At 38.4% G+C, this 15,238-nt stretch overlaps 1 protein-coding gene across 2 annotated transcripts in view; it reads right to left on the bottom strand.

Moving 5' to 3' along the window:
• DENND5A (DENN domain containing 5A) overlaps positions 1 to 15,238 on the bottom strand; it is a 64,293-nt gene that overhangs the window by 18,486 nt on the left and 30,569 nt on the right. For both annotated transcript variants that reach the window (XM_058838343.1, XM_058838351.1), the window contains exons 6-12: positions 9,981 to 10,298; positions 8,469 to 8,684; positions 7,357 to 7,591; positions 6,770 to 6,920; positions 6,082 to 6,175; positions 2,988 to 3,119; positions 1,240 to 1,392 (exon numbers count right to left, since the gene is read on the bottom strand). In XM_058838343.1, the coding sequence (XP_058694326.1) occupies positions 1,240 to 1,392; positions 2,988 to 3,119; positions 6,082 to 6,175; positions 6,770 to 6,920; positions 7,357 to 7,591; positions 8,469 to 8,684; positions 9,981 to 10,298 (1,299 nt within the window). The remainder of the gene's footprint in view (positions 1 to 1,239; positions 1,393 to 2,987; positions 3,120 to 6,081; positions 6,176 to 6,769; positions 6,921 to 7,356; positions 7,592 to 8,468; positions 8,685 to 9,980; positions 10,299 to 15,238) is intronic.

The raw sequence follows: 15,238 nt of genomic DNA, 5'->3' as shown, positions 1-15,238 counted from the left end.
GGTTCATCAGCAGGGAAGAGGTAAAAGCAGGGATTGGTGGAAGGAAAGCCATCCTCATTACTATGGTCAGTTGAGAAAGAAGAGTCTTCCTTGGCTCATTATTGAAAAATAAAACAAAATCAATGTATGAAACAGCAGGCTTTTGCATATTTCATAAAGGCCAGAGCACACAGAGCACAGGTGGTGCTTTTTTACTTTTTATTTTTTTAAACTCTGGATCATACTATGAGATACACTGCACTTCCTCCATCAGGCCTCTATTCTATTCCACCATTCAGCACTGTTTGCCAACATCTGCAATCAATCCAAAGCATTAACCTTATGAAGGGTTGGCCGTCTGGTGGTCTGAAAGGCCCAAATCTGGGTTGAAGCAGAGTATACTGATGCTCTGTCTTCTAAGACGAAAGCAGTACAGCTTCTATCCTAAGTGATATACAAGAGGGAAGGGAGAGAATCACATGATAAATCTTCACATAGAAAACTGTTGTATAGTTTGAAGGAGAGCAGAGTTAAACACTGGTGTTTGGGTGCTGGGAACAGAGATACTGGATTACAGTTGTCTGGATTATGAACATATATTCCTTCAAAAAAAAGTCAATCTTCTCCACCCTTGCTACTCCTTTGTACAAGGGAGAACTTGGTAAAGGCCCTCCAAACTCCATGTTGTCCCACAAGGGACTCCAAACAGAAGAGCAAAACAGTTATTAATTTCATACAAAACCCCAGCATCTCTAGCTAGTGATCTTGTAACCATAATTTAAGTACCCCTACATCACTCAAAAAGAACCAAAATACCAAGACTTACTTTGAAGTACCAAATTATCCTTCAGGAAAACAATTCCCCCATCCCACTGAAAGCACCTTTAGGATATGCTGCCTAGTAACCTATACAACTTCATTTACAAAAATATTAAGAACACAGCAATAGGTTTTCTTCACCACCCTATTAAAAAAAAAATCTACCAAAACCCACCAAACTAAACAAATAACCCCGGGTAAAATGGAGATTCTTCCAAGAAGTCATCTCTGGAACACATCTACAGGTACACTTGCACATACCCCACAACATGGAGACAGACAAGAGGGTAGGAACTGACATAAAAAGGCCTGGGGGACACACAAGTATTTTAACACATCTACATATACACTAAAGGTGTCCTCTGAAAGCAGAGAGAGGGAAAGCATAACAGAACTTCAGGAAAGCGTGCTCTGCAATGTATAGGAATATTTATTCCTCACCTGTTTGACTTGCAGACCATGGCTCCATATTCTTTCTAAGAGGTCACACAGACTGGCTATCAGGGTGTTCTCTTCCACTCCTGTGATATTCACTTCACCATGACCAAGTTCCACAGCTTCTCGACCCATTTTCTCAACCAGCATCCTCTTAGTCTCAAAAAGGACAAGGCAAAAGAGAGGTAAATCTCTCCCAGGAAATTTCAAGATCACTTTTAAATGACCAATAAAGAAGCACATGACAACAAAGTTTTGGCAGAAAAACTGGCTGTATATATATATATTTCTGGCATTAGTGCAGAACTGCACTTCTTTTATCCCTGGTTTTCAAGGCAGGACAGCACCAGTGCTGATCTATTTTTCCAAGAAAGGGTTTGCAAACAGGCACATCATCCTCCACAGAGTAACCCCAACAAAGGGAACAGCAGGTCACACATTAACAAGCTGGATGCTCAGCAGCAAGGCCACAAAACACAGATCTGGGGTAGTTTTGAAGCCTGGTGAGTACTGGATGCAGGACAAGAGCAGGACACTTCGTCCACCTCCTCCTAGGGGAGGTGAATGCACCCAAGTGTTCCCAAGCAGCACGGGTATTGTTACTCCTGGGAGATGCTGTTCTGCCAGAAGGGCATTTGGATTAAACCAAACCCATTCTGGGGTGCACCTCTTGAGCTTCCTGACGAGCCATATTCTCCTAAACTGTACCCAATTTCATACTGGCCAACAAAACTTTCACCAGCTCTGGAGGTAGAGTCTTTCAGTCACAATATATTCATCATACAACCAACTGGAGAAAAAAAATGGTGAGGGAATCAGTTCCACTCATCTCTTAAACATTTTTTTCATTTTTGTTCCTATTCTAGACTCACTTTCAAATGTGGAATACTCCCTTATGCCCCCTGCACAGTCTTGGTGGAGATTAAGAAGTCCAAGTTAATCCCTAGCTGCTTCTCCCCCTCACTCCCTCTGGCAATTTCTCACTGTCACAGAGACAAGTCTACCTTCAAAACTTTTCACCATCTATTGTGCCTCTATTAAGGGATGGGGATTATCTGGACAGTTCCATAAAATGAAATCAGAAGTAGATGCACATATTAAATATTTTTTATGAAAAATTAGTTTTATGAAAAGTTGTATATATTAAAAAAAAGTTGTATATAACTACTCATATAGTAGTATGAGTATCATATAACTACTCATGCAGTACCTCCACTGACTTTAGGCAAGAATGTGTGTATTTCATAATTATTCTCTTTGCTGTATTTTTATAATCATTAACATTTACTTCAGATTAACATGTTGTCAAATATATACTGGTGAAGCATGTCTACAAACTAATGCCAGATTTCTTTGTTAAGTGCTTAAAAAGTTACACCTCAGAAATGTAGTTATGAGAAAAGCTGCTGTATTTTCACCACAAGCCTCTCTTTTGGACTATTCACTTTTGTTGAAATAGTACTGTCTCATTAGTTATAACTGAAATGTGCTATAATAGTCTTGGGCAGCAGGATGGTAAAGACCCTTCAGAATGTTCAATCTCTATCATAAATCTGCTTGATAAAGTCTCTGCTCCTTGCAGAATTTCTGAATACATTATCTCTTCATTAATTTCTCACCACCATGCAAAAATCCTTCTAAGGATAAAGCAGAAACAGCTGGCAGAAAAGTGGTGGGGTTCGAAGATACTGGGTATAAAATGGTCCAGAAAGGATGGATATGAGGGGCAGGAGAGCAGAATTATTCTCTCTTACCTTATTTCGGCATTCCTTCAACAAGCCTTCTACAAACTTCCAGTTTGTTTGTGCAATTACCGATGGAGAGAGGTTAGAGAGTTTGGGCTGCCGAATGGTGCTGCCCAGATTCCTGGCTTCTTGGATGTATTTCTGGATTGAGGGAGGAAATGCACAAACACAGACAAAATTGCAAGTGAGACTACTTGGCTGAGAGAAGAAGGTGAACTTATCTTTATAACCCACACCTCTGGAGTGAGGAGGAAAGGATCACATCCTCTTTAAAAACAGGCCCCTTTTTATATCCAATATTATTTAGGGCTGAGAGACTTAAACTATTTCACCAGAGGTCAAATCCCCATTTATATTGTCTATACAGTATCAGAACACAGGCTGCTGAATTACAAAAACACAACACAAACTGCCAAGGATATTCAGATGCATAGAGATTCAGTTACTCCCTACACCACTGCTAATTGTCTCCTTATATTTTTCATTCAAATGAAAATTTGCAAAAACTACCCAGACCAAAACTATTCAAGTGGCAGACTGGTCTACATGGGGGCTGCAAGAAAACTTTGCTCTTTCAGGAAGCAGCTGCAAAATGCAAATGATAGCAACATCTCTCAGCTGTGAACCAGCTGCATTTTTGAGGAAAATTATTTCCTGAACCCACTCTACTCAAAAGAGCTCTTCTGCTCCTATTACTGCCATCAAGGAGCTGCCATTGTTTTCACCCCAGAGACAAGAGTGATATGACAAATATTTTGGAAGCCAGGAGACCACAGGTTGGTTGGGGCACAGCTAACTGAGAATTAGTGATAGAAAGGAAGTTCTTTACAGGAAATGATGGAATATTCAGGATTAGTACATACATGAAATTAACAGGAGACCCCTCTAGCTTACATTGAAATAATGACCAACTGAAATGCCAGTGAAGAGATCTGTCTAACACAACAGAGGGAAAACCCACCTTCTCCACTAGCCTTGCACTAAAGAGCTATGATATATACATTTAATTATGCATCTTTATCCAGAACTATGATTACAGTCATATTGTGCATTGGACATACCAGATAATGCTCTGACACAGATTTTATAGAGGGCATGAAGGGCCAATCATGCTGGTCCCAGTCTAAACATAACTGCAACTGAAGCTCTGACATGGAAAAGTCCAGGTGCTGGCAGGATAAGTTGGTAGCAAAAAGCCAAGCAGATGTAAAGTGAAAGAGGTAAGCACATATGAAGTAATAAAAGCGAGCATGCAAAACAGAAAAGGAAAAGAGTGAAGACATAATACAATGCAGAACTCCAAAGCATTCAACATAAAAATAAATTCATAAGTAATGAATCTGAAAGGAAAAAAGAAAAGATGGTGTTAAATCAGTGGATTGGTGTAAAGTCTGCCCTCCACTGGGCACAAATGTTTGCAAGTAAAAAGTCTCAATTACACAGATTTTTGCTGGCTGCCTCAAAGCTTCAATTTGTTTAAAACTCCCAACGCTGCAGTTTGACACCTCCTGCTCAGCCTGACCCCCAATGTTCATCTCAGAAGAACTCCCTCCCCCCCACTCTCAAATTTACTGTGGAAGTCTGAGGTTCACCCAGAGAAAGGGTCAGTGTCCAATGACCATTATGTCATCAAGGAGATACAGCATAAACCCCTAAAAAACAGCACCATTCCCACTGGCACTTGGTACCCCCAGCTGAGCATGTATTTCAAAATATTTATTCCTCAGATATTACTTGCCTCTTGAGACAGAATAACTCCTATAGGAAATGAACTTGTGAGGAACCAGTTAAAAACCAAAACAAACACCCCAGAGACCAGAGGTAGATTTTTGCCTTTGTAATTAGCTCAGAAATTTACATGCTTTAACAATTGTGTTGTTTAGCACAGTAATGAGGTTAGAAATCATCTACTATTCATTTCTGTTACATCTAAGTAAAAAGCATTTTTGAGTTATCTGAGCATATGGAACATGTCAGAGCCAGAAACTACTCAAAGAGGTTTTTTATTATGCAGATTTTTTTCTGTTACATGGCTATGGATGACAGAGATGACACTATAATTCAACAAAATTTTAACAAACCAGTAAGTAAATTCTGGAAATGAGTGCACTAGGAAGGCAATTAAATCCATCACTACCATAAAAGGACAAACTGAACAAACACACTTGAGTTTCACAACACTATCCTAACAGACACAAGACTACTACTCCTTTAAAACTCAAAATTAAGCTTTTCTAAGGATATTTAACAAGGCAAGATAATACTGTGTTTAATGAACAAAACACAAACAAAAGCAAAACTCTGGGGTTAGTAAACAAACAAAAACCTCTAATACTTTGACTATTCTTGGAATCACCCATAAATCAACACCTGGTGTAACAGTTTGAATCAGAAACTATACTGCAATTGGTTCACTCAGAGCTGTCAAAACCACCACAAAGAAAAACTGTGTCAGCTGTAGGAGCAGTGGTGAGAGATGTTTATCAGGTCAGAAGGTGGGTAAATCAGCATCAGACTGTGCTGTATAGAAACAGGCACACAAATGTGACAGTATGGGTGGTATCACATTCTCACCTTAGCAATGAGGTTGTCTCTCACTTTGTCACCTTAAGACATTTATTATGGTCTACAGAAGACACTTAGCCAACTCCAAAGGGCAATGCTCCTGATTTTAGGATGAATGAAATTAATCCCTCTCTAGAGGTGGTTATCTTTCCTCCATCAAATACACAAAAGAAGCACAGGGTGACTAAGTTATTTAGAGATGGGAAATAGATGGCTAGAAACTATTAATTCCCCTCTTCCCACTCATCCCCTTTAAAAGAAAAAAAACCCAGAACAACCTGAAATCATGTGATTATATTTTCAGAAAACTCTCCTATGTGAGATACCATTTTGTCCTGAGAGGGGGCAAAAATTACATAACTTTCATAATAAGAAAATAAAGTATTTTTGGTCTGCTACTTCATTTGTATTAAATACACTTAAGGGAGAGCAGACATCAACTGCAAGTAACTGTCTAGACATTTCATAAAGGTTGCTGAGCATTTTTCAGGCCATTAGGAAAGAAGAAATCAGATCTCTAGAGCTGAGCAATTTTCACCTCTCTCTGGTCATTGTCCAGTCGCAGGTGCTCCGTGTGTTGTTTCTGTCTGTCCTTGCGCCTCCACTGAGCAGGAGCGTTCCTCTTTGTCCACCTACACATGGGGGAATAACAGCAGCCAAATGTCAGGAGTCAGGGGAAGGGCAGAGGCAATCAGAGGTTTCCAGCTTATTCTATACTGAACATGCTGACATCAGTTACATCAGCCAAAGCACAGCTGCAAACACACACAAAGAATCTCTGGAATATTGGGCAACCAAAATATTTTAGAATATTAGATCACATACATTTGCTTTGTATTTTTCCTTTTTTTTAACCCACAATTCCAGGGATAACTTAAGCCTTGCCCCTTAAAAACCCACTTCGAGGTTTTTATAAGAAAATATCCTAAAATATTTGCTACCTCCTACATGAGATTAAAAAAGGGGATCTGCTTTTATATTGACAATAATTGTAAGTAACTCAAAGCACACAAACTATCATCACAAACATAAGAGGGGTTTCGTCAGCAAATTTGCTTCAAGAAGACCAGATTTAAAAAAGGAAAAAAAAAAAAAAAAAACCAGACATAGCAAAAGCCCCACCCCATATGATCTGATCTGTTCTCACTTGAAATAACAAACCCAAAATCGATTTTGCTTTCTAAGATCTTGCCAAGATTCAGCACCTGTTGCCTTAGCTTACTCACTTGTTGCTTGCTGGGCCAGTGGATAAAACGTCAGACTGGAGCTTAGGAAAAAATCCAAGCTCATACTTCCCTTGTCCAATTTTCATGTCCAGCAAGTGTGGGTGAACTGCAGTGTGATCTATTTTTGCCAGCCTTAATTCAATAGATTTCTCTGAAATGGTAAGAAAGTTAATTTTTTTTAAGGTGTTTTTATCAGACACGTATCTATAATCACCTATCTTCAATTAAAATCAGATGTCAAATTAAAGAATGAGGTGGGAGTTGCTTACTGATTTCAACAGGGTACAAGAGCATTTCTGACATCAAAGAATGCCACCAAAAGGAGAAAAATATTTATCTTCTTAAGCTCAGACATCTTTCACACACAAAGCATGCAAGAAGACATCTGAGTTCTACTTTACATTAATTTCATCTCACATCTCAACATCACAGAAAACATTTAGTCCCCCATTTAAGCTTTACATCTCTGCTATTTTGGTCTATTTTTTTGAGGTTTCAAATCATGAATCATTACTTAATCTAATGTCTACAACAAACAGAACTGACCAATTACAGTAATTGTCCAGCAGGTGCCTAATGGCCCTTACCAGCCTCATCAATGGTTGTGCACTTTTGATACATAGATGTGCGCAGAGTCGGTGTCCTGACGTTCAGCAGCCTGATTTTATCCACCCTAGAATCAAAAACTCTCAAAACAGGGTCTTTGTCATCTTCATCGTGGCACATAATCTTATTGTCAATAAAGGATGCAAACATTTGGGTCTCCAGGAATCTTGAGAGGAAAGGCAAGTAAGGTTCAGGCTGGTCAGACAAGAAAGAAGCCTAAGAGACAAGAAGAGATAAGAGTTTTTAGGAGTCTGCAAAGAGAGAGAGATCCACCAGATGCACAGTTTTTCTGACCAAGGATGTATGAGAGTGCTTTGGTACCACTTAAAGCCTGATTTTATTACACACATCAATTCTATCCTCAAAATGGGATAAAATTTCCTTAATTAAAAAAAAAAAAAAAAATCAAAATTTTCAAAAAAATTTCCTTAATTTTTTAAAAATTTCAACAGGATCCCAGCAAAGCACACCATCAGTACCACGGGTGTGCATACTTGGGACTTCTGGCTTGGCTCACAGCTTGTGAAATCAATGGGAATCTCTTCATACAACTTGGTGGAAATCAGAGGAGTGTTTTAGCAGACAGTGCTGCAACAATCTTCACCCATGTGAACTCTCCTGCTGACAAATATTTCCAGCAAAGAAGACAGTTCAAAAATTTGAAGAATTGGGTCTTATGATTCTCTACAAAAGAGTTAGGAAACATTTGGTACACAGGTATACAAGCATTATCTGGGTTCATGACTTAATTCACTAACATATTTGGAATTCTCCTGGTTAAAAATCAAACAGTTTCCACCAGTATTATTTAACCTTAATGTGGGGGGTTAGCCCTAAAGTGAGGCTAAGCTATTTTCTAGAGCAAGCTGCATTTTTCTACAGTATCCTTAAAAGACCATCTTTAGCTCTTGAAGTTTATATTTGTATATATTTTTCCACATATCTGAGATATTACTTTTTTTTGGGAACACTGAAATTTACAGAATTACCATTTTGACAGTTCAGTTTTCCATCTGGTGGCCCAATACACAAAGCCTTAGGTTTGAATACAGTTTTACCTCTTACATTGATGTACCTTTTTATTACAACTTACTTTATCAAAGTTTTGCATCTGTTCTCTGTTTGTAAACCAGGATTCCTTGTCCTGACTGGGCTGAATGACAAACACTTCGTAATCTGCAAACATTTGGGTGAAGCGGTTGGCAAAAACTTCCCGAATCTGAATGTTCAGCTGGTAGATCTTGAATTCTTCTTCATCACACTGAATTTTAAGATCTTTTTTGCTACTGGTCTCCTCTCGCACCTCCAGCTGAAAAAGTAAGGGAAAACACAAATATGTAAGGTATTCCAGGCATACATGATTTTAATCTGCCATTCAGCTGCTACTCTTCAAGTCAACATTTCAATAAAGAAAAATACTTACTGTTCCAACCACTGCAATAAAAGAGTAAAATAAAAAAAATCTAGACAGAAACCTTAGAAAATTTTTCATAATAAACCAAAACTTACTTCAGTACTGTTTGCACTGGATAAGTTTTAAATCTAAAAAGGGTAAATAACAACATACATGCCCATGTATGCCACAGACTTAATTTACTTTTTTTTTATCCTTCAATCACCTGCATAGGCTTTTTAGAGGTTTTTACTACCCTTAAAATTTTGCATATTAGGCAAATCTATACCTAGTGTCAAACAACTCCAAGTTTAGAACTGTCAAACACATGCCAGCCTTCAAATGAAGACAGTGAAGAAGCTGTGCATGTCTAGTAGCCAATTCCCTGTAGCCTAAGCCCTTAGCAGTGTAAATCACAGTTCCCCACTACACAGCTCAGAGTAATCTTCAAGAAAGGAAAATGCATTTTCAGTTAAGATGTGAGTTAAAATTTATGAAAAAAGCACTAGATTTGAGATATTCAGTTCATAGGGGGAAAAAAATCACCAACAGTGATAGTCTTCATTCCATAAAAGCTAAAAAACCTCCCAGTGGTCTTTCAGGTAGTATATTTTATGCACAAGGGGCAACAATTTATTTTTTGTTTCACAATTCTAATCACTCAAAAAGTCCAATCAGGATCATCACAAGCTGTACGTGTCAACTTGCTGGGAATCAGATACTCCTGAACTCTACAACATTAACTAGAAGAGAGCATCACAGTAACCTTATGGCAAATATACTACATAGAAGCAAAATTATGGATATATTCTACATAGAATGGGAAAGATATCTATAGAAACCAAGACTGGATGCAAACTTCAGGATTATCTAGATGTCAATTTTAGCCACTTAGCTCATTAAAAAGTGGTGCTAATTTAGAATAAATCTCAAAACCAAGAATAAACAAGGCAAAGTGCCATTTTTAAACATATTATCTTGGTAAAAAAACACTTGGTGGATAGTAAAGGTTTTTCCAGATGCTGCAGGGTTAAATCCCATTCCCTCTCTCCCTTAAGCTTGTCCTTGTCTCTACAGGTGTTCACAGGGTTTGAGAACACGCTGACAGAAAGTTCCTTCTAGTGAAGACAGACATACAGCATCTCTGGACCATGACTTCAGACCATCTGCCACTGCAGGACCATAGAGAGTGCAGCTCATTTCATATCTTACCTTTTCTAGACTCACACCTGTTCTTTTAACAAGTGCTTGGAGTCTTGCAATAGTCTCATTTTCCTTTAGCAGCTCATAGGAATTCAGAGGTGATCCTGCTATGTTCCCATTTCTTTTATCAGAAACCAGGTCACATGCTCTGAGGCTTTTCATCTTGGAGGCACTTTCACTGCAGTGCAGGTTTCCCTCAGGTGGAATTCCAAAAGCCATCAGTATCTCTGAAATTTCCTGAATGAACTCAAGTTTATTTGGAAACTGGGGTAGGTCTTCTGGCAGCTCGATGAAATGGTTGTCTACATCCACAAAGCACAGGTTAGCCTGGGATTTAATTTACAACAGGACACCATTACAACATCACTAAGTACATTATTAATCTTTGGGATTTGTGCTTATTTAAAGATTCAAATACATTTGTTTTTGTTTGGTTATTTTATAAAACAGTTGCCCCAACCATTACTGAAGTGATCGGTTGGCTTTGAAGAATGTAACACAAGACTTACATTTCCAGGTCTTTTAAGGAGGTATCTGAGAGAGAAGACTAATTTTACAGACATTTATGTACAAAACAGATTATAACATAAACTCAGATTTGTGATTTTTTTCATATATGTACAGCTAAATTTTAACTACAGGATACATACAATTCCATTTTATACATGTTTATATGTAAGCAGGTAACTGCCTGTTGTTCAGATTATCAGTGCATTTCTCTAAAGGATTTAGCAAATCTCTGTCTAAAAGGTGTGCTGATACTGCAGAAGTGCAATGAAATTATCTTCTCTTTTTTTGTAAGCAACAAAAGGCAATTGCCTGACAACTAAGGCAATTCTTTGAATGAGCAAGTTTATTTCCAAGGGGAAAAATGAAATTAACTAGTTCCCATTGTGTTTTTCTGTTCCAATCTCCAACTCATTTACCACCAAAAAAGACCAAAGTGGGGGGGAAAAAAAGAAAAGAAAAACCATCTACGCAGCTTCCACAGCAAGATCAAAAGAAGTTCTGCATCTTTCAAGGTTTACCTCACTCTCTATTTGGCAAGGAGGAAGGTCCCCTTTTGGCTTCTGCATTGCAAAATCAAATGGTTTCAAGACATTACATAACTACACACATCACAGCAAGAACCCCAGTCATGTGTGAAATCTGCCTGGGAAGTTAAGAACAGAGAAGTAACTTCGCTCTTCTGTAGAAGCATTTTAGTTTCTCTTCACTGCAGAACTAACATGGACTGGCACTATTCTGTTTAACCTTCACTATACAAAATCCTTTCAACTCAGATTATGGGGTACTTCCAACCTAACTGCACTGCATTATTCTAGGAGCCACACCCAAATTCAGGCCTCACTACAACTTGGCAGCAAAAACACTTTTCAGGTCTCTGAGAATTGACGTATCTCCAGTCATTTCCTATGATTCACTAAGTGCAGAAGGATGGAAGCACCACCACAATTTAATTGGAAAGAAATAGTTAGAAGATATCAACCTCACATGGAATGAATGGTGAATGATCCCAGAAATCAGATCCACAAGTTCTGGTAGGAATTTGCTGTGGGACTGACCATAGCAGATTAGAATAAGCTGTGCCTGCTCCTTTAAGTAAACTGTTATGAAAATATACATTTCGTATTTGTGACAGTTTTCTGTAGAACAGAGCACAACTCTCCTATAAACACAAATATCTTATTGAGCTTCAACATTTAAACTGAAAAAGGAATTCTTAAAGCACAACTCCACTGGACATACTGCACTAGCTTGCACAGAACTAGTCCAATTCATGTCCTGCTACAGTATTACCCATAGTTAAAAAGGCAAACATAATTCCAGTTCTCTATTTCCTAATGTTCTAATATTTTAATATGGAGATTGATTTCTTATGCTCAAAGGAATGCATATAAAACAGTTTAATATCTCTTGTATAGATCCTTTACTGGAAATTAAATCACAAATTGCATTAGGTGTTGCAAAAGTATCCAAGGTCAATAAAGACAATTAACACATTGATTCTCAAACAGCTTCTAGTGCACCTTAGAAAAAGTTCTTCTTTTTATGCAGGGGAGGTGTGATTGCTGAAATTTCCCTATTATCAGCACTGCTCCAAGGCAGTATCTGAAGCAAGCACCTGAATTCAGGAGCTTCAAGGCCCCCATATGCCCATGGTTCCTTGAGGACCAGAAGTCAAGTCAGCTGGTATTTGTCAGAAACACTGTAAGCACTTCAAGACAGGAGAGAAATAAAGCTTTGAAACCAAGCACAATGCCTACCAATCAGTGCTGAGGGAGAAACAAAAAGCATTGAATTTGCCTCAAGCAGTCTGCAAAATGGCAAGACAGCCTCAATAAGAAACTCTTCAAACAGTTTAATTGTATTACTTCCTTTTACAACTTTCTTTAATTGATGTCATTCAACTTTCCTTCCTTTTTGGATCAGATTCTGCAGAAAACATCACTCTTGGTCAATAAGCTTGGCTGTACCCACAAAGCACTTGGCCAGAAAGAAATCAAACATTAACCTTACCAATGTAGAAATTCTAATCTTCACACTGAAATTAAACTCTTTGCCAGTGGAAGAAAAAGCCAAATTCAATGCTTGCTAGAATTGCTTATAAATATCTAGGCTAACACCTGCTTAATTCTTTCAATATGTGATTTTCCCTTCTGCAGGGTTCCTCTCTAAGAGCAATACACACAGTTTAAACACTCTGAGCTCCTGATAGTGATTGCTTATTGTGCAACTTGTAATTACATTTTCCAGAAATTGGCCTATATGGAAACATTTTTTAAAAGTCAGTGTGCAGCAATACTCTAAACAGAGTATAAAGAATATTTTCAGGGACACTCTGTAGTTATCCAGTGCCTGGTTAATAAGACATAAGATAAGCAAAGATTTTTTTAGGTGACTTTAGCTTCTCTGAACTCAGGGAATCTGAGGTCATCCTCAAAAACTGCATAAACACTTCCCTGCTCCTCAAGGAACAGAAATGGCAAAAACACCTCAATGCACAAGCCCTTCCAGAGGTACCAAACCAGTATTCTTCTGTAAAAATGAAATTTGAAGTAAATCAGCGACAGATACCAGAGCAGTAAATGTCATTATGCTGCTACACTAATAGATCCAACAGAACAGAACACCAGTGAGGATAGAGGCGTCCCTTCCTTAAAAACTAAGAAAAATTACAAGGCATTCTTTATTTGCAAAATCATGGTCATCCAAAGCATTTTGTATGCTAGGAACTGGACAAGTACACAAAGCAGAAAAATAAAGGAGTTCTTTGGCCACAAGGGTTTAGTTATTTTGCCTCTGAAGGCAGCACAGTTGAGTGGGCTGTGAACAGCTGACAGCTCTCTATGTGGATACACTGTTAATTATTTTATGCACAGAAAACTAAAATGAAATAAAGACAAGATACTTGGCAACATTTGTACGTAGAGATATAATGGAAAGACCATCTTTAAGTTAGTTACTTGGTATTTCAGGTCTCTAGAACAGTCATATTTTTTTATTTGTTGCTCACATATCACTTTTCAGATCAAAAGAAAACCCCAAAACAGTTACACACCACTTCAATAGCAAGACTCACAAGAGAGGACACATTACATTAGTGTCTCAGGAGAACCTATAATAAAAGGTTCTCCCGAGACACTAAGGAACAAGGATATCACATCCTAATTTAAAAACCTGTCCTTCCCATAAACTTTTATCATTATATCTAGGTAACAGGGGGCCAAGTAAAAGTCTTACAAACCTTAGAAATGTGAATCTAAGCAAATCAGTGTTTGTGTATCTGGTGCCAGTGCCTGTTTCCCTGAAGCCAATGGCACCACTTTCCATGGGCTTAGTGGGGTCTGGATTACAAGCATCCATTCCAAAACCAAAAGACAATTGCAATTCTTTAGTTTGACCCCAAGTACAATAAGGGCCAAAGCACCACACAGATCTAGCAGGGCCTGCATTCAACTCATATCCTTCCTTTCTGCTCTGTTCAGAAGCACAGAAGGAAATTCTTTAGGTTCTGCTTGAATACAGCACTCAAAGACTAAACCCCATTCATCTACAGCCTGTATCACCTTGGTGCATTTGGCCCCAGCTTTGCAAATAACCCCTCACTTCACAGAACACAGAGAGTGTGGATGTGCAACTTTACACACACAGAGCTGACTTGTGGCAAGTGTGTCTACAGCGCTTCCAAATTCCGATGGATGCTCCTGTGCCACTCCTGTAAGAAAATGGGGACCTTCTGCATTTATTTCAGCACTGCTGTCCTTCATGCCAACCCAGAATTTGGGACTGAGAACAGCTTACAGCTCAAAGCCATTGCAGCCTTCAAGAAACTCCTCATGTGGCTGTTCACACCAGAGTAGAAGAAAATATAAAACTGAGGTTTGTCAATAAATTTGCAGTATTATCAAGGATCAAACCTTGATATCAGCAGATAGCCTGAGAATGCATACAAAGCAGTGATTATCCTTAAATAATTATCTTGGTCTAATACGTTAATATTAAAAGGAAAAAAGGCTTTTCAGAAGACCTTTCTTATCTTCTGAAACAACATACAAAAATAAAACCCCACAGAATTTCTTCAGGTTTAGCACTGAATCACACCCTTTTAATGGTTGAAATAAAACACTAAGAATATAAATAATCTGTCTTATACTAGTAGAGAAAATGCATTTTAGGTTTTAAAGTCTTTTAACTTTTCTAACACAAAAAGCTATTGCCCAAGACCCTTGGGATCACTTCAGTAAAAACAGGTTCTTTAATGAGATACTACTTAGTTTCATTTCACCAGTGCTGGAAACTCAGCACTGCCTATTTCCTCTGAAAATAATTTCAATTTCCACCATTCTCCTAAATTAGAGTGGAGAGATTTACATGCAAATCCTGCTGTATGAAATGGTCTGGATTAACTTGCTTGTTAAAAATGTATTTCTGTAGCACTGCAGACGTTTCTTTATAAGGAAATACAAAGACATCAAAAAACTCCACCTTACTTTAGCACTTGCTAGATTTGTGATCTGCAAGTAAGCTGCTAAAACCACTTTTATTGATCAGTTTTACTGATAAACAAAGCAAGCTTTTGCCAGCAACACCTGAAACAGCCACATGTTCTTCCCTTCCCCTTTGACATCTGCAGCACCTTATTCTAGCACAGCTTCTCCCATGCCCTCCCCTTCTCTTCTGGGTTCCTCAGAAGCCCCCGATGCAGCTGCCAGGGAAACCACAAGGATGCTCATGCACACACAGAGCCCTCAGAAAAGCAGCAG

This window comes from Poecile atricapillus, chromosome 1 (assembly GCF_030490865.1).
Source record: "Poecile atricapillus isolate bPoeAtr1 chromosome 1, bPoeAtr1.hap1, whole genome shotgun sequence".
NCBI classification, from domain to species: Eukaryota; Metazoa; Chordata; class Aves; order Passeriformes; family Paridae; genus Poecile; species Poecile atricapillus.
The sequence above is the reverse complement of the archived record's forward strand: the minus strand, read 5'-3'. Positions and strand labels throughout refer to the sequence as shown.